Source organism: Episyrphus balteatus, chromosome 2 (genome assembly GCF_945859705.1).
Source record: "Episyrphus balteatus chromosome 2, idEpiBalt1.1, whole genome shotgun sequence".
Lineage (NCBI taxonomy): Eukaryota > Metazoa > Arthropoda > Insecta > Diptera > Syrphidae > Episyrphus > Episyrphus balteatus.
Genome location: NC_079135.1, coordinates 73,503,190 through 73,524,534, shown reverse-complemented (window position 1 = coordinate 73,524,534; position 21,345 = coordinate 73,503,190). Strand labels below are relative to the sequence as shown.

Here is a 21,345-nt window from a genome sequence, read left to right as displayed (position 1 = left end):
AATAAATAAGTGTAATCTTCAGTTTTTTGACGTGATAACGTCTTATAAATCGATGAACCATGGCAGCCACCACAAAAAAGTGACGCCATTTTCTAACGTTACACTCTCGTACTTTCGCAGTGCAGCAAAAAATTTCAATTCAAAATTAAAAATCAACAAAATTACAAAAATCTTTATAGCTTAATTTTTAACTTAGAGTTTTTAAAAATTCCTTCATTGAATAGGGTAAACAGGGGTAAAACGAAAAGATGAAATTTGGGCTAAAATCTAAACGCAAAGTCGCAGAGAATTGATTTTTTTTGCTATAGATAGATGAGACTAATTTAAGAATTACTGCATTCAATCCGTCTAATACGGATTTTTTTCCAACACTCTGCGTTTCGAAATATGAATTTTTGGAAAACACCTTGTTTTTTAGGCGTATTTTTGGAGCGTTCAAAAAATCTCAAACTTACAGGACATGTAGGGTTTTGCCTTATGCATACAAAAATTGGAATCGTTTAGTGAGTTTTGACTGAATAACGGAAGAAACAAGTTTAAAAAAAAACACGTTTTTTGACCGTTTTTAACCGATTTTCATCGTTTTTTATTTTTATCATTTTTTCTTTAATAGATACAGGAATAAAGTATATAGAGCAATGATAGACCATGACCACGACTAAATGTGTGCGAAGTTTCAATCATTTTCGTAAACACAATTTTGAGATAACGGTAAAATAAAATTTTAGAATTTAACAGGTTATAACTTTTGACCAAGAGCAGATAGAAATTTTATTAAACTTTTATGAGCATCCTGATACAATTACCATTTATTTGGTATATCAAACATAACGGTAGACTAACTACAAGCTACACAATGTTAAATCAAGAAACTTGCGAAAAACCTCAAAACACCAGTGGAGATCTGTTGCCCCCCGAACAGCCACCAGTGTGGGAAGTACCGTAATCTCAGTCTGGAAATTCGACATGGTTGACTTTTAAAAAATCTAACTTCTCTTGTAGGCGTCTTTGAAATGAGATTGATACGTCTTATGAAAGGTGAAATAATAAGCTTTCACATGGTATACAATTTTTTATAGGTTGTCAAACAAAAAAAATTGATTCCATAGCGTGAGAGCATAAAATTAAATGTTTTTTTTTTGTTTTTTTTTTAATGAAATTTGATCGATAATTATATTTTGAGCTAAGACAATAAGCTTTCAGATGGTATAAAATTTTTTATATGTTGTAAGGGAAAAAGATGAAATTAATGACGTGAGAAGATAAAAATGTATGTTTTTTATGAAAATGATAATTTTCAATAAATTAATTTTATACTTTTTGCGTATTGTAAAAATTTAAAAATGGTTTTATTCTTAAGAAGAAATACTTGGCTTTTAAATTGCATAATTTTTTTTTGTAAGTTGAGAATGAGAAAATAAAAAAGGTATTTTTAGCTTTTTCTTGTAAATTATGATTGTTTGAAATAAGTAAACGCTTCATTTTAAACAAAAGCACACAACCTGTTTTCTGACGACGTTATCACGTAAAATCATCGTCCGTAAACCGGCTTTACAGACAATATCTTTTTTTTTTTTATTTAGAAGTACCAATGAATTCCAATGAATAGTTTTTGAAAAATAAACACAAAATTTCGAAAAATGATTTTTTTTAACAATTTAATCTCAAACTCGGTCGCATATTCGACAAAAAAAAGTGCCGTAATCGATTAGGGAAGGCGAGATCTTATGTCGAATTCCTTTCAAAAAAAAAATCGAATTGAAATCGATCTCAATGCGTTTTACGTGTCGTAAAAAATGTCCCGAACATGGTTTACAGAACGAAAAATCGATTTTAATTCGAATTTTTTTTTTTAAGGAATTCGACATTATTAGACTATTAGGAAATATGTATCGTTATTAAAATTTTTTTTAGAATATGTCAGTCTTTTTGTGTAAAGGTTAAAACCCGTCAATATTACCAGAAATATTTTCATCCATTTTTGACAAAAAATTTATATAAAACTAATACTGAAAACCTTTTATAAACTAAAATAATTTATTCATTATTCAAAAGAATAAGTTTTTTTTTACAAATAAAATTAACTGTCAACCCACTGACAATACATGACGCAACAAATATGTATTTGAAATTATTCTTCTTTCAAATTTTATCTCCTAATGCAACTTCAAATAGAATCCAAAATAAACAACAAAAAAAACCATACCTACACATACTCGTATGAAAAAAAAAAAAATATTGTGTTGTTGACAAATAAATTGAGTTTACTTTGAATATCCTTTTACTGGAATTGTAGTTTTGAGCACCGCACCAGAAACAGAAAAGAGATCAACACTAAACCAATTTTAAGCATTTTGCCATCTGTGTGTCTCTCTGTGTAAAAAATATATAAACATATAGCAATGGGATATAATATGTATGAGAACGCGCAATACTATAACACCACACACACTATATTGGGGTCAACGTTAAATGGCAGTTTAACTGAAGTGCTTACATTTTCGGTAAAATCCTATCGTCTCCTGTCTTTTTATGTGTGAAAATCTCCCCCAAAAACACCTCCACAACTCCTCCACCATAATATCCTTCTGTTGTAATACTTACAATCACACAGACACACAAATGCATGGGATATACTACATATATATGGATGGCGGATATTATGGTACATTGTACATCCAAGTGAATTGTGAAGAATAAAAGATAAAATTCATGGGCGGGACGACGAAAAAGGGTTCGTTTTAGAAAATAAAACGATTTATGATATCCTCACACTTTGGCCCAGTGTTAACTGTATAAGAGACAGGATGTGACAGCCATATTGCGGGCATTTCCCTTTAGATCATAAATGTGGGAGAAAATGTTCATCTTTTTTTTTTTTTTTTTTGCTTTCTTTTCCTGTATTAGTGTACGTTACACGTAAGGATCGATTTGTCGGACTTTTTTTTTTTTGTTTGTTTGTTATTATCTTTTTGGTTTGTTTTATTATATTTGTTTGTTTGTGTAAGTGTGATTTTTTTTCATCTTCTATTTTTATGGGAAACAAGTTCCTGATGTTTAAGACCCACCTTCATCAAAGTTGTGTCCCATCAACGGAAATTGACCTTTTTCGGAAGGGAAGAGAAACATTTTTACATGACAAGGATTTCCATCTTCTTCTCTTCTTTTTTGAGTGTTTTATATGTTTTCTTTTTTTTTTTTCCTCTTAAACATTTTCATGTAAATAGATATTTTCAAAAGAAGTCAAAGGTTAATCTATTTATATTACTAATGAGTTGACACAAAATCAAATTATATCGTTGGCTTTAAGGATAACCATATTCATTTATAAAATTACAAAGCTTTTATAAGCATTGTATTCAATATGGCGGCCAGTGAATTGAAGCGAATAATATTATCTAATTGCATATAATACAATGTGCAGATGTGATGCTCGCACCAAAATTATAATGTAGATCCCACTCTGATTGAGTTAAGGTTTATTATAATTAGTTACAAGAGTAAATGTAGAGATAATGGAAATTGCAATTGTGATTATCCAAGAGCTTAGATTTATGTATAAATATGGTTTTGTGTCTTGCATCATTGGATTTATTATTGGAAATTTATTGTTTAGGAATGTATTGTGTGCAAAAAGAACATAAATATTGAACAGTTTAGGGGTGTTTTGATAATAATTAAATAATTTGAAAAAGTTTCGATAAATTTAATTTATTGCCATGTCTTTGTCTTGTCTTTCTTGATAATCTTTAGGAATGTTAATTAAGAACCGCTACTCTATGCTTTTCAATTTTTAATCCACTCAAGGACTATAACTTTACACATACCATACAGAGAGAGAAAATTACTGGGATAGCTCTACTTCTAGTATATTTAACTATATTTCTGGTATATTTAATTATTTTCTGGTATATTTAACTATATCATGATTAAATATACCAGAAGTTAAGTTATCCCGGCGTTATTTATTTTGAAAAACGTCATTCGAATGATAATAAAAAAAAAGTTAGGGGTTTGATACGGATTTTTTTTAAGTCTCTGCGTTTCGAAACAAGAATTTTTGAAAAACACCTACTTATTTTGGGGTATTTTTGGGAGAGTTTTTATTTTTTTTTTAACTTTTTTTAGCATTCAAAAAATCTCAAGCTTATAGAACATGTAGTCTATGACTGTGCGCATACATGTGCAAAAAATTGGTATTTCAAAATAGTTTCTGACCGAATAACGGGAAAAACAAGTTTTTTTGTCACAAGCTTTTTGACCTTTTTTAACCGTTTTTTATTTTTATCTTTTTTTCTTCAACAGATAAATAAATGAAATTTATAATGTAGATAGATAATAGACAGGAATATATCTGTGCAATCTGAGATAACGGTAATAAAAAAGTTATATTATTCAACAGGTTCTATCTTTTGATCTAAAGCAAATATAAATTTGATTTAACTATATTGAGCATCCTGATGATGTTACCTTTCATTTGGTATGTCACACACAACTGAACATTCATTACAACCTACACAATCTTAAATTAAAAAAACTTGCGAAATACCTCAAAACACCTGTGGAGATCTGTTGATTATCATCTCAGGAATAACATTGAAACGTCATATGAAAGTTGAAACTATAAGCTTTTACATGATATAAAATCTTTTATAGGTTGTCTTAAAAAAATTGATTCAATACATAGCGTGAGAACTTAAAATTATATGTTTTTTTTTTTTTGCTTTTTTTGATGAAAATTGATCGAGTTCAAAAAATTCTAGTTCTTTTTGGAGATGCTTAATAGACATGATGGATATATATATTTTGAGCTGAAGCAATAAGCTTTCAGGTGGTATAAAATTTATTATAGGTTGTCTTAAAAAAAATGAATTTTTGAATGATGGAAATGATTTTTTCACTATTTTCATAAGAAATGATTGTTTTTAATAAATTATTTTAATACTTTTTGCGCATTGTAAACATTTAAAAATGGTTTTATTATTTAAAAAAAATATTTGGCTTTTTAATTGTATACCTAATTGTTTTTGTAAGCTTTTAATATAAAAAAATTAATATAATGAGAAAAAAATCCTTTTCTTGTAAATTATGATTGAAAGAAATAAATAAACGCTTCAATTGACTCATTTTAAAAGCACACAACCTTTTTTCTTACGACGTTATCACGTAAAATCATCGTCCGTAAACCGACTTCACAGACAACCTCTTTTTTATTTTATTTTAAAAGTTTTGGTTTGTACTACTTGTTTAAGGCTAGTCTTTTGTTAAATAGCTTGAATGCACTATTGTACGTCCAAAAACCTACATCCACTTTAAAATGTTATGATCCGTCCAAAAACAGACACATTTCACTTCAGATGTGTGATTTTACTTTATGTTTTGTTTGATAATGATCGACTTGTTACTTTCGATTGAGTCCTGCATTGTGCCATGCTAAGTTGACTTCAGGGATATCACGCCCCTTAATTTTGGCTAAAAGCTTTGTAATTCTGTTTTTTGTCCATTTATTTCGTCATTTTTTTAAAATCATTCAAAATTGTCTGCACAAACAACACACCTTACTCTAAAGAGTCAATCAAAAACAAGAAGAGAGTAAAAATCACTTTCCTTGACATGCATCAAAGCATTCCATTTCAATTCACTCACAGGATCAATCAGGATATTAACATTCCACATCATTGCAGATTGTCATTTTATACGGTTAGCAAGCAAAAAACCTATTTTCATGTATACCACCTTGAAACTTAGATAGGTACTTTCTTTATTCAAACATATACGAGTTCATGAAACATGAAACCATTCAATACCTTCTTTCTTCGGTACATTATTTTAGAACTATTCTATATTCCCTGATACAAAAAAGAAAGGGTAAAATCCGAAAAAATCATGATTGAAAAAAATGTTTTCGGATTAATTAAGGCTGTCTGCACCCTCATCCAAATCATTTATGTCACTTTTTCAAATAAAAAAAAAATGATGATGAAACAGAACCGGGTCATTTGGTATCTACCAACAACTAGGATGGATATTTCTATATTTGCCATCAATATGATGCCCAAATTTGAGTTTTTTTTTTTCTGTCAAAGGTGATCCAGATTAGGAATGTCCTAAATTAAGATAGCTTTGTGGTGTTTATTTGGATTATAGACTAAAAACTTTTAAAAAAAAAGAAAACAAACATCATCATTCACATCCTTTTTCAAATGGGAAAAAGAAAAATATTTATGTCATTGCACATTTTCATGCACCGCACACACCGTCAGGTTGCATCCTGGGAAATAACATTTTCAAACGATAAATATGTATGAATAGTCGTTCTTGAAATAAAAAAAAAAAAACACAAACCCGAAAATCGATTGAAAGTAAACAAACATTTTTCGTGTTTATTTTTTTTTGTATTTTATTTTATTCATCCTCTAGATCCTGTAGATTTTTATTTTTTTTTAATATTTTTATTTTATTTTGGCTCACTTTAATATGAAAATGCAATAAAAGTAGAATATGAAAAGTAGTATCATGCCAAAAAGCACTTGTAAAGTTCAAGGAAGTTTGCGAATGTAATAGAAGAACTTCTTGAAGTGTTTTTTTATATTTTTTTTTTTTTTGTTGATATTTTTGAAATATTTATATATGTTGTTCCTTTGAAGCATTTTACCATAGGAATAAGGTCAGTAGTTGGATAGAAATGCAAATAAGAAACTGTTATTACGTGGGACCATCCACAGAGCGAGTGGCTTGACTTGAGAGGGTGAGACGACTTCTGAATGATATCATGAAAAGAGTTTTGTGTGTTTTTGTTTTTTTGCTTTTTTTCTGTACAACTTGTTTAAGAGTTTGAAAAAAAGTTTTAGTAATGAGATACTTTCTATCATAGTTTTTTTTTTTATTTTTTTTTCTTAAACAGGCGAAAAGGCAATGACAACTGTTACATAATATAAACATTTTGACTTGTTTATCTACCTTTGATCAGGAAATAGTTTTTTTTTTGTAGATGTATTAAGAGGTCCCTGAGGTGATAGTCAATAGAAAAAAATTAATATTTTATTTTTTTAAAAGTAAGTTCAAGTTAAGTTAGTATGCAATTTTTTTCATGCGTATTTATTATATTAAAAACATTTTTTTTATTAAGTTTTGTACTTAATTTCAAGGGAATATATTAAAAACGTATTGAGTTATGCTACGTGCCTTTAAGCTACAAGGCGCGTATAGAGATTCACTGTAGTGACACCATGTTTTATTTTTTTTTTTACATAATATTACTAAAATACTTTTATAATAAGGAGTAAAGAATTTTTTTGCTCCCGCTTAAATCCTGAAAAATAACCCTTACTTTTAGACCTTAGCTTTAAATTTTTTAGTACATGAGTTCCTTTCGGTGGAAGGTGCTTTTTTTACTCTAACTAATGCAGATCGGTTGACAACACAACATTTTGGTGGTTCCGACCTAGAGAAGGGGGATGGTAATCGAAACACCCCAAATCAATTTTAGCTTTAATCTAGTTAACGTACTTACATAGTTGAAACTCTGTATTATCAATTGGTTTCATAAATAAAACATTTGTTCAAAAAAAAAAAAAAAAAAAATAGGGTGGTGTATGAGTAATTTTTTTTCATATTTTTTGTTTCCGCTAGGATTTTCACAGAAACAAAATCTTATAAGTAGTTCTTTTTATGTAAACTATTTAAATAGCAATAAATAGTTTATTTCTTGAAAAAAATGGTCCTCAAATTCAGAATTTTGTGAAAAAATTTAATTACAAAAATTTAAATTGTCTTTTTTCAATATTTTCCCAATAAAGTAAATTTTTTTTTCTTCTGAAGTCAAATCACAATAAATTTGACAATTTTTGAAAGATAAAGTTATATTTTAATAAGAAAAATATTGAAAAAAGACAAGTTAAATTTTTGTAATTGAATTTTTTTACAAAACTCTGAGTTTGAGGAATATTTTTTCAAGAACATCTCATTCAGTTTACTTTACATGATTTTAATTTTACAGATAGGAATAAACTAATGGCTTCGTAAAAATGTATATGTTAATAATGTATGTGTTGCCGTTGTGCTGTAATACATTTTTTTAACATTTACAGAAGATTTGTGAGAAAATTGATTCTACCTAATATTTTAACATCATTTAATTTATGAAATTAAAAAAAAAAAGTTTTGAAAAAAATATATTTTTAGTTTTAAAAAACAAAATGGCAACACCGGAAATTTTCAACTCATAGAGGTTAAAGTATTTTGCACTATCGAAGTTATAGTTCAGAAATCATCAAAATTCGATCTTTAATTTGCTAAAGTTACTCCACTAAAACATAATACATACCTAAAACTATAACAATGAAAAAAAAAAAAATCGTAATTTCTTGAATTTTTTCAAAAAGAAAATCGCTGAATTGTTAAATAAATTGCTCGAAATTGTTCACATTGTCTTTAAGCTGGCAGTTAATAACGTTTGAGTAGAAAAAAAGAATGTTAAAAATTATTGAAAAAAAAACTTCCGAAAAAGAATTTGTTCGTTGTGGTACTGATAAATCGAAAAACTGGTATGTGTTATTTATAATTTATGAGAATTCATAAAATGTATACCCAATTCATCAGAAAATTTTTATTGGCCTCCGTTTTTGAAAAAAATACCTTAGAAAATGCCAAAAAAGTCATTTTGGCTGTTTTTGAGAATATGTTTTTATGTGGGGTAGTTAATTATAAATAAATTTGTAACGGTACCTAAAAGGACTTTTCTAGTGGTTTTTGGGTTGCTTAATTCGAATCCGCAATCAGAAAAATTCTATAAGCCTTCGTTCTTGAAATATTACCGTTATAAAATGCAAAAAAAAGATTTTTTTTTATAACGGTTATATTTCAAGAACGAAGGCTAATAGAATTTTTCTGATTGCGGTTTCGAGTTAAGCAATAAGCAACCCAAAAAACTCTAGAACAGTATACTTTGGTTCTTGTGGCAAATATGCTTTGGTCAGTGACTTTAACTTTAGATTTCGTTTATTTTCTCTTTGGCTTATTGACTTAAATTTAAGATATCTCGAGCAATAAAACAGATATCGGGAAAATTTAAACAGTTTTTGAAAGAAGAATGTTCTTATAAGCACCATTACAAATTCGCTTATAATGAATTATACCACACAAAAACAGAACCTCGAAAACAGACAAAATTATGTTTTTTAGTATTTTATAACGGTAATATTTCAAAAACGGATGCCAATCAACTTTTTCTGACTTCAGATTTGAGTTCAGCACATCAAAAACCTCTAGAAAAGTATTATCTTGGTTCTTGTGAAAAAAAAAATTCAATTTTGTTGATCAGTGAAATCTGCACAAAATCTTTTCTCAAAATATTTGTCGAACTCATTTAAATTATTTAAATAAAGGCATTAACATTAATGTAGTCGCTTTTTCATGTTACTTTAAAAATGTGTAATTAAGGAAAAAATGGTTAACGGGGTATTAAATTACAGATTCTCTTTAATGAATGAAACAACAAGTACAAAACATGTTTGTGGACATAAAAAGCTTTTGTCCGACTTAAACAAAAGTGTAAAAAATTAAAAGCCAAAAGGCAACTGCAAGAGGCTGTGCTTCTCCCAGCTAAGATGAATATTTTGTTTGTATTTGTATTTGTGTTTTTTGTTTTGTTCGTTTATTCATGTATAAGAATATATTTTTCTAAAACAAAGTAAGAAGTGTAAAAACACATCTCTTGTTGTCATTTTGTAGCAAAATTTTTTGGTTTGGGTCTTGGATAAAATAATTCAAAACAGACTCTTTTATTTCTTTATAACAAGAGTGTAGATGATTTTCTTTATTTTTTAAAGTTCTAACCACAGCAGGGCTATGGAAACAAAACAAACACCCTTACCATTTCCATACAATATACTCTTGTTCACAATCAGCATTCTTATAAATTAAAAAAAAAAATAAATAAATAAAAAACCATAACTGCTGGTGATAAGAAAAAAAAAGGATGTAGGTACTCTATGCACCATAGCTATCATCTATATAGTAATACTAAAGATCTGTATAGGCACGGCTAAAGAAAGTAATTATTTTGTCCTTTTGTTCAAAATTCAATATCCTACAGAATTTGGAAAGAACTAGAACAAAAGATGGAGAATACAACATCAACAAAAGAGAAGAAGGTTTTAAAACCGAATGTATTCATGGCAACGAAAGGACTGAGGAGAGTAGATAGATATACATATATTTATATAATATATATATGTATGAAATCATTGAACTGTGTAGTGTATATGCTGTGTGCTATAGCACAAAAATGTCTTCTCGATCTAGGTCAAGGATTTAATTAACTTTTTATTTGCAAAGTTTCATCCATGGAATTGAAAAGCAAACATGATTTTCTTTTCCTTTTGTGTGTTGAATAAGGTACATCATCGCAGAGGGAAGGAAGCCTCTGCGCTTATAATAACCTTTGATAGATCTTTTTCTCTCTCTCTCGCTTACTCTATCTTTTTTCTTATTTCAAACTTGAAGGGATGGCTATTTACTTGAGAAAATAGCCTTAGCAAAATCTTTTAACTGAAAGGATATACCTACCAACCTCTTTTAAATTTTTGAGAGACAGGAGGTATGTAGGTATAAGTACATATCTGCAATTTTGTAGAAAGACAGGTAGGATATAATACTGCTATGACAGAAAGGAAGAAACTTACCTATCTTAAGACTTTCCATACCTAAGGGTTTTGATATGCACAGAGGGTTGTGAAGGAATGTATCATTCATTTTTATACTTTTTTAAATCATTCATGAAATGATTGAATTTACCTATTATGGCATTTTATTTTGAATCAAAGGCAGGGTTGAAATGGATGTCGGAAAAAAAGAAAGATTTTAAAGGTCCAAATGTTATACCAAACAAACTTGAGCACTTAATTTCAAGAATAAATTCTAATTTTTGTATCAGCAATAGAATTTAATTGTAGGTATGTTCACTTTTTTGCTTATTACTTAACCAGGGCTTTCAACTAGCGGTTTAGATTGAATAGAAAATGGTTACACGGAAAAAAAGGACACCTTAGAATAATATGAATCCCACCTTAAATCCCGTCCTCGTAAAACAATTCGCTTTCCGCTTAAAATAAGTGGAATCCGCTTAAAATAAGTGGAATCCGCTTAAATTTTGTAAATTTTAAGGTGATCTTCATGCTGATGGTTCGATCCCCAGTGGCTGCCATTTTTTTTTTTTTTGTATTAAAAACATAACATTAACATAAAAATAAATTAAGTGGATTTCATTCGAGAAATTAAGAAGATTTATCTGCTTAATTTAAGACAGAATTCATCTTTGCTAAAACCCATGGAGAAATCCGCTTAATTTAACGTTGAATCCGCTTATTTTTATGTGGGATTTTTGCTCCGTGTATGAACCTCTGGTTCAAGAATTTAAATATGATATCAATTTAAATAAGCAACTGTCAATATACGCTTCTGGCACAATCAATTGGAAACGAAACCATCGATTCGAGTGGCAGAAATATCTTATTGGGGATAGTATACCTATCCGACCTTCGATTTGCGTTTTACGAAAAAATAAGAATACGTAATAGAATTAAATTAGTACTAGGGCCAAATAAGTCTTAACTGATTAACTGAGTAATTTTTTGACTTCAGAGTGAAGAATCAACAGTTTTTGAAATTGAAAATTTAGGACCAATAAACGGAACTTGCCATATGAACAAAATGAAAAAGGTGTTTTTTCTCAAAAACTACTCTAACGATTTCGGTTTAAAAATACATGTCATGTGGCAGATACTTTTAAAATAAAAAAAATATATATATATATATATACAGTATATACATATTAGGGTGGGTAAAAAAAAAATCGAAATTCGTTTTTTTGATTTGGTACCTCGAAAACTCGATTGCTAGACAACTCTAGAATATACTCACCAAATATGAGCTCTTTATCTTAGGAAGGTCCTCCGCTTTTCAATTTTCCATTTTTACATTAAGCTTCTACCAAAAAAAAATAATTTTTTTATTAATTGACTTTTTATCCAATTTTTTTACATATTTTTGTAGAAAATTGAAAGCTCTACAAAAAAGGTTAAATACACTTTTTTGAATTATCTAACCGTTTAGTAGATATTTGAGGTCCAAAAATCGAGAAAATCTTTAAAAATTCGTTTTTTGTTCTTAATTTTGTAACAAATTGAAAAATTATAAGAATCAAACGCGCATGACATATTCTTGTAGGAAACAGATTGCTCCACAAAAAAGGTCTTCTTAATTTTTTTTTATTAATCTAACCATTTGAAAGATATTCGAGGTCAAAAAATATAATAAACGAATTTTTTAAAGATTTTCTCGATATTTTGACCTCAAATATCTACTAAACGGTTAGATAATTCAAAAAAGTGTATTTAACCTTTTTTGTAGAGTGTGCAATTTTCTACAAGAATGTACAAAAATTGGCTAAAAAGTCAATTAATAAAAAAATTATTTTTTTTTTGGTAGAAGCTTGATGTAAAAATGAAAAATTGAAAAGCGGAGGACCTTTCCATTAAGATAAAGAGCTCATATTTGGTAAGTATGTATATTCTAGAGGTGTCTAGCAATCGAGTTTTCGAAGTACCAAATCAGAAAAACGAATTTCCATTTTTTTGACCCACCCTTCAGTATATATTTTAGACCGTTATTAACGGTCTTGATATCTGACTTTAACAACCGATTTTAATAAAAAAATTTTGTAAAAATGATAATAAATAAAATTTTTGAAAAATCAACATTTTGAAAACGGCCTTTTGAATTTTATTGAACATTTTTTTTATGTATCGATTAATATTTCCTTTTCAATAGTTTTGTTTTTTTAATTTTTCTTTAAAAAAAATATTTGATAACGTTTTAAAAAAGCTTTAACGTTCCAAGGAATTTTTGAAATAAGAGCAAGTGCGTTTTATTTTCCAAAGTTTAAAAAAAAAACATATATTTTTAAGTAGGAATTCGTCAAATTTAATATACTTTGAATGCAATAAAATTCTTTTAATACTTTTAAGTCATGAAAACCTTATTCATATCCATAGTTGAGATCAACATAAACAATTTCATCTTAAGAACCTCACTCTAATATTTCTATCCTTTAAACTCTCATTCTACGAAAAACCAATGTGCTTGAAATATTTGAAGATTGTGGATATGTTATTAAGGTGAAATCATTCTATAGGTACCATTTATAACTTAGGAAAAAAATACCTGCTTCCTCAAAAGAATTCACTCTATCTCTCTCATCTATAAATAAAAGTGAGGTTTATTTAAGAATTATATGAGTTTCTACGCCAATTGTTATTTCTCAAAACTTCTAAGTTGTGTCCTTTAGCACAACAACATTTCCTCCACTCCTTTCCACAATCACAAAGATTTCATGTAATAGGAATTTCCTAGAAATTGACTTTTAGATTGTGAGTTTCATTCCTGATGCAAAGATTTTCAAGGAAAATTTTCTTGTTTTAGAAACAATAGACTATTATTGAGATTTCTCTGGAAAAATTAACCCACACAAAAATATGAAGCATTTACGATGTGAATTTGACAAAATATCGAAAAATAAAAACGTTTTGTCTTTCAGGGATTTCATGGAATTAAAAGAAATTTTGAATACAAATATTTTACTTAAAGAGATAAGGGGTAGGGTCAGGGCCGTACACTCCCTTGGGGCAAGCGGGGCAGCGCCCCGGGGCCCCCGACCGACCCCAGGGCCCCAACTGGAGACAAATCAGAGAAGGAAACTTTTAGCATAAATTGAGTTACGAAGTAGGTAAATTAAAATGTATTTGAATCACTTCGGATACAAGGGAGACAAATTATATCATTCAGTGTACTGTATAATGCATTGGTAGCCACACAATATATATTGATTTAATAAAAAGGTTACCCCAGGGGCCCCAAAAAAATAAACTGCTTTTTTAAAAGAAAAAATTTTAATTTTATCTTAGGGCCCCAAAAAATATTACTTGAAAAATCTTTGCAACCACAAATAATACATTAGGGGCCCCAAAAAAGCAAAAAAACAACTTCAGGTCACGGGCCCCAAAAGCCTTTACTTCGGGGAGTCAAAAAAAAATATAAATTAAAAAAAAATTGTTTTTTAAATTAAATTACATTTGTTGATGGATTACTAAATATAACTTTAGGAGCCCCAAAAAATATGACTTCGGGGCTCCAAAAATATTATATGAAGGGTCTCAAAAAATAATTTTTCAGGAACCCCGTTAGTTGAGAGCCAATCAAATATTAATTTGGGGGCCCCAAAATCTATTACTAAGGAGCCCAAAAATAATCATCAAATTTTGTGATGGCATGACAAATATTATTTGAGGATCCTCAAAAGCTATTACTTCAGTGGTTCAAAACAATCAAATGGAAAATTAAATATCAATTCAGGGGCCCCATAAATACATCAGAGCCCAAAATAAAAACATTACGTTATTGGTGGCATTTCGAATATTACTTCAGAACAGAGGCCCCAATACCTATTAATTCTTGGCTCCAAAAAAATTATATTATATTTTAGGGGCCTCTAAGCACTCACTTTTTAGGCCCCAAAAATAGTTTTTCAGGGGCCCCAAAATAAAAAAAATTATGTCTGGTGATGGAAAATCAAACACCTAACCTATATGTATTTATTACTTCAGAACAGAGGCCCCAAGAACTATCAATTCTAAGCTTCAAAATTTTTTATTTTAGGGGACTCTAAATATTTAATTTTTGGGGCCCCAAAATTAATTTTTCAGGGGGCGCACAGTAAAAAAAAATTATGTTTAATGATGGAAAATCAAATATGTACATGTTCATACTTCAGAACAGAGGCCCCAAGAACTATCAATTCTAAGCTAAAAAAAATTTATTTTAGGGGTCTCTAAATATTCAATTTTGGGGGCCCCTAGTACAAGGATTTGGTACTTTTGTAACGAAGCGTTACATTTTTTTTAGTTTTAATAAATAACTCTTTCACCCTCGTTAGGAGGCTGTGCTTTAGGGACTTAATTACTTCCCACTCATTTTGAGCCTGGGCTTTCGCCGAGAGTTATAGGTAGCGCTCTATTCACCCTCGTTAGGAGGTGTGCTTGGAATATTCCCTATCACCTTGGGCCTGGGCTAATTCCCACTCAAGGCAGGGCTTTTCTAATCAGAGCATGTTAGGATATATTATTATGTAATAAATGAAAAAAAAAATATAATAAATAAAAAAAGAATAAATAATTGTAAATAAGAAAGTAGTTAGTTGATTAAACGAATAAAGAGCATTACTAATTGGAAAGAATTCGGTGTTTTCACTCTAACTGAGTTTTAAGATTGCTTTCCTCAGAACGAACCTTGGATTCCGGCGAGCTTACCTCAGCCTTTGAAAATTAAGCATCACACTTTTATGATAGAAATTTTAAGTAAGTAAAGCAAAGTGCAATACGAACATAATAAAACATTAAAATAAACCTAAAAATAAATAAGCCATACAAAAAAAATGTATGGCGTATACGTACTTTTGTTTTTGTATGCAGGTAAGTGGCCCCCAAATATCAAAGGGGCCCCAAAATTTAGTCTTGCCCCGGGGCCATGGCAACTCAACGCACGCCACTGGGTAGGGTATAGAATTTTGAGTTCATAGAAGAAAATCAAACGTAAGACTTCAATCGGTAAAAAATTGATGTTGAGATGGCTTTATAAATTTTTTAATGTTTGTTGCAAAAATTCCTTAAATGTATATGTTAATGCAGTTAAGTTAAGAAAAACAACTTTTAAAAACGTAAGAGTCCATTTTTTTTTCTGTTGATGACATCCCCAATGATAATGTAGAGATAATGTTAGAGAAAAATTGACTCTAAACAAATGAAAATGAGCAGAAACAAAGCTTTTAATGGGTGTAAATTTTAAAACCCCTTTATTCATAAGATTGTGGAATGGATATAGTTCAGGACTCATAATTTAAATATAAAGGATAAATTTGTGTTTATTAAAATGTCGGATTGGCAAGTAAAAGTAATAAGGCTAAAAAGTACTTTTTCTACGCGATGCATTCAACTAAATGAAATTTGAAAATATTAAAACTAATTAAATTAAAATCAGCCGAATGAACAAGGAAGATAAAGGATCTTATAAAAAAAGACAAAAAAAAAAAACATTAACAGCAACAAGGAGGCCAGGCCGACACATAAATACTCATCTTTTTCGCAAAATATTCAAATTTTCGCAAAATATTCAAATTTTCGAAAAAAAAGCAGTTTAAAAAATGTGCTCCAAATTAATCGAGTGAAATATCACAAGAATGATCTCATTTAGCTATATTAGGACCCTGGTATACGTTGAGAGTCCCTAAGGCACTGTTTTGACTACCCCAATGCTTTATTTTTCTGGTTAAGGAAATTTCAAGAATATTTTTTGTATTAGAAATTCCGTGAAAAGCATGACCGTAATACTTATGTATTCAGTTTCATGGGTAGGTATTCATTCGTTCACTACTTAACTAAACACATATTTTTTAACACATTTGAATTATATGAGGTGAGCTCAACATTTCACTCGCATGACTTTGTCAAAAATGTAAAAATAAAAAATTATAGTTTGAATTTCTTTACTCACCATCCACCCTGTCTTGTGAGTGTAAATCCAAAACGTGAGTCACGATCCACTGATACACGAATGCCAACAATTCCAAGACCCTGTGGTGTAATAACTTGACCACGCATTACCGAGACACGACTATAAAAAAAAATCATTAAAAATTAATTTTATATAATCAAAAAATGTAACATTTGGTATTTTTTGTTTCTTTCAGTATAACATTATTACAGTAAGTGTTTAAAAAAAATATAAATAAATTATTTATATTTAAAAATAAATTAATATATGCTGTAATATGTGTAAGAAAAAAACATATTACAATTTAAGATTAAAAAAAATAATAATAAGTAGTTATAACTTAATTGGGATGCTTATTTTTTTGTAATTTTTTTTTTATTAACAAATAGAAATTAATAAATTTTTTATATAAGTAAATTTTAATAAGAAGATGCAAGAAACTTTACAAAAAAATATTTTTTTTTTTATATAATTTTATTTACATGATAATAGGAAAAAAGTTTTAATAATTTAAAAAGAAATTTAAAATTTTTATTATATACATTTATTTTTTTTTTTTTTTGATGGAAGATATTGGACGTAAGTGTTTGAGCTTAAAACACTTTTTAATTTTGTACAGTAAATTAAAAATGTATATTATCTTTTTATCAATTGAACGTTGAGAATAAGCTAAAAAAAAATTTAAACAACATTTTTGATATTAATCAAGTTATGTAGATAAGGTTGTTAAATCTAGTTTTTGAAAATTTGTAGGAAATTCCGAAGATAGATAGCATCAAGATTGTGCAGTAGCAAATGATCTTGGTAAAACAAGAATGCATTTTACTTTATTTTATAAATATCAGTAATGAACTGAAGCCACCTTAAAAGGCATACAACTATTGAACTTTCTATAGAATAATTTTTATTTTTTTTATGAGAGGGCTTGCTGAAATATGGATTATCCATTAGATTGACGACTATTCCATATGTTTCAATTTTATACCAGTAAAGTCTAAGATGCAAGGTAACGAAGATAATATTTTTGAAAAAAAATAAATCAAATTTAACTAATTTAATTTACTACCAAATAATTAATGCTCGGAAACCGTCAATTCACAGTAAGAAACCTTAATGAACTTTTCAGAAATTTAAAATGATTAAAGACCATTTCGGAATACCAGATAAATGTTTTGTGTGTTCCAAAATCAAGGCTTTTTAGTTGCAAAAAACTCAAAGTATATCAAAAACGTCTCCTGATAAGACTGTTTTGAGTTGAAAAAGATACAATCCGAAAAAAACTTTTCGAAATAATGTTGCATCGGCTGGAGGCTTCTTTGTAGTAGATGAAATATATTTAGAAGAATATATAATAATAGGTATATTTAGTTACAACTAATTTCCCTATATTTTTTTTTTTTTGAAACCACAAACCGTGTTTATTTTTAATTTTTGAAAACAAAAATTTAATGCAATTTTCAAGCATTAATTCAATGTCAAACAATTAAATTAAGAATGATAAATTAATGTACTTACCATCTACTTGCTCCAATATTACTAAAAAAATAGAATTTTAGCATAGCAAAATTGTACATAATATAGCAATTTTAGTTAGAATATTGAACAAATTGGGAAAATAAAATACCATTGCCGTTTACTGACGTTCAAAAACTGATTAAATAAGAAAATTCAACAAGTTATCACAGGTTGAAATGTGAGTAAACCGTTTTATTTCTATGGGTAAAACTTTTAAATTCCTACACCTAATGGTGTACAGTATTCAAGTCTGACTACATAGAGAAAAAAATAACTATTTTAATAGTTAAAACCGAGATAACTATTTTAAATAGTCACATATAACTATTTTAATAGTTAAAATTGACTATTAAATAGTTAATTTGGAGAATACGAGTACTTTGATTGACTATTTAAATAGTCAAAAATAACTATTTTTTTTAACTACATATTATTTTAATAGTTATCCCTATAATAACTATTTTGTTCTCTGAGTGTAAAAAGTACATTTTGATATTAGTCCAGTCAAAATATATTATCTTTCTGCAACAAAATTTCTTACAGGAATTATTTAGTTTCGCGGTGTGGTGGACTTTGACGCAAGAGGTTTGGGTTCGTACCCCAGCCTCCATGACCTAGAAAAATAACCATTATTGTAAGGGGTACTAATCTTGAGTGGAATCGACAAATTAATGCTCCAAGAGTATCATTTTCACGAAAAAGTGCATTCCTGCTTCGAACTGGGCGGTAAATTGTAGGTCTCTTAAATTCCTGCAAATTAATTACACGCACACAACAATAGTTGAGAGTTGTAAGTCACTTGTCCTTGCTTTATTGAAGTGCATAAGAAATTAAATTCCGGATAATTTTTTTCAATTCTTGTTATTGACCAATAACTTGAAAAGTAGTCTTTTAAAAAACTACTTTTTTGAACATATGAAATAAGTACCTACTATGTTTTTTACTCAAAAAGTGTTGATTTGAAAAAGGCACAATGATATCTAGCGAGCAGAGGAGAACCGCGCTTTAGACACCTCAACAAGTATTCAACCTTGGTAGAAGTATAACTTAAACCAACAAGGATAATTTTTGCTCTTCATTTAGTGGAGTAAGTAAAGCAAATTATTAGGGAACCCGGCCGAACAGCTCTGATTTTTCAAACGTCGGTAATTAAAAATACTTTAAAGTCTATAGGCTAAAAATTGCCGATATTGTTTTTTTAAATTAAAATTAAATTTTTTTTTTTGCTTAAATTTCATAAAATAAATGATACCAAAATATTCTCTAGGCAATTTAAGGAAAAAAATATGTGCGACTAAAAGACAATCTTTTATCGTTTAAGTGATTCGCCCAAACTAACTTCAAACAAAAAAAAAAAAAAAACACAACGGCAACACCTAAAATATTTGCATACACGTTTTTAAAAAGCCAGAATCTCATTTCTATCTGTAAAATTGAAATCCGCTAAATTTAATCAAGAGTTTGTGAAAGAATGGTCCTCAACTCAGAATTTTGTAAAATAAAACGTTATTAAAAATTTTCAAATGACTTTTTTCAAACTCTTTCTAAGTTAAATATGATTTTATATAAAAAAGGATTTTCGGCCGCAAATATTATCAGATGAATTCTGAAGAGGAAAAGGTACCTAATATTTATTGCAGTTTTGAAAAAAAATTAAGAATTACTTCAATTTCATTGGATTTTTTGATAAAAACTAAAATTTTGCATTGAAATAATTGATTTTTTTAAAGACTTTGGCAAATAAGAATTTTAAACTTTTGCTTTTTAACTTTAAGAAATAAGGGCTATTGATTAAAGAAAAAATAACTTTATATTTAAATGTTGAACTTAAAAAAAAAAAATAATATATATTTTTTTCAAAACTTCTATTAAAAAAAGTTCTTCGAAAATGAAACAGTTTTTAATTTTTTTCATAAACTGTAATACATACTGACATTTCCTTTTATACCTTCTAATCATAATAAATGTGGCCAAAAAAATTTGAAAAATAAATGCATTTTACCTATATTACAAAACAGTTTTAAAAAGGACACGTAAAATTTTTTTAATAATTTTTTTTTTCAAAAATCTGAGTTTAATTACCTTTTTTTTCAAAAACCCTTTCTTCAATTTACTTAATTTTAATTTAACGAATATAAATTAAAAATGTACTTTTAATAATATTGTAGGTGTTGCCGTTGAGTTCAAATACTTTTTTTTTAGTTTGAAGTCAATTTGTGATAAAATTGCATTTATCGCCTAAACGATGGAAGATTGTCCTTCACTCCCATATAGTTGTTTTCCTTTAATTGCCTAGACAATCTTTCGGCATTAGTAAATTTATGAAATTTAAGCAAAATTGTAGATCTTTAGTTACTCCACTAATTAAAGAATACCTCATCTATATTTTTAAAAGGATATACCTAACAAATGTTTTTTTTAATTCTCGTCGAAGTTGCTGTGTAAGGGGATTTTTGACCCCACTGTTTCTCAATTTAGAAAATTCTTTGTTACTACAGATATGTAATGTATACTTTAATTTATTTGTAAAATAGATAGTAAAAGAATTTTAAAGTTGCGGAGATATTTTTCCAATTTTGAAGTAGAAAGAGTAATGAAAGTTCAATATTTAATAAAACTGAGATTCAATAATTGAGATTGTTACCACAATATATTCGTGTCCATGGAAAATTTTAACTCTTAAAAGGTATATCATGCCTTGAATCGAAAATATTTCACAAATACAAATAAACCTTGTATATGGCCATCAATAATGATGTATCAGCATAAAATAAAGCTTACTCAATATTAATTTTTCATTCTACCACACAAACTCAATTTGATGACAATAGAAAGTACATACATATATATATTTTTTATATCAATGCCGTAACGTCAATAAAGATAATAATTCAAAGTTTAAATTAAAACTCTTATTTATAGAAAATTTATAATTCCATAAATTGTCCTCAAACAAGCAAAAGCCTTAAAGAATACTCGTATACAACCCCACACACATCCATCACAAAATAACATCTATTATAAATTTAACTATCATCAATATTTTACCAACAACAGGACTTGATCCATTAAAAATTTGTATATATAGATACATTGACCATTATAACAGATAGATAGATATAAATATTTGCAAAAGGACTCTCTCCTCCATGTTTTCTTCATCATCATCAGTTCAGAGATCCTTTCCGATTCTCTTATACCAGAATAATACATACATATTTTATT

The 21,345-nt window shown here is 28.3% G+C and overlaps 1 protein-coding gene across 2 annotated transcripts in view; it reads right to left on the bottom strand.

Moving 5' to 3' along the window:
* Window positions 1-21,345, bottom strand: part of LOC129910308 (teneurin-a) — a 301,855-nt gene that overhangs the window by 41,974 nt on the left and 238,536 nt on the right. For both annotated transcript variants that reach the window (XM_055987641.1, XM_055987642.1), the window contains one exon: window positions 16,606-16,725. In XM_055987641.1, coding sequence (XP_055843616.1) covers window positions 16,606-16,725 — 120 coding nt within the window. The remainder of the gene's footprint in view (window positions 1-16,605; window positions 16,726-21,345) is intronic.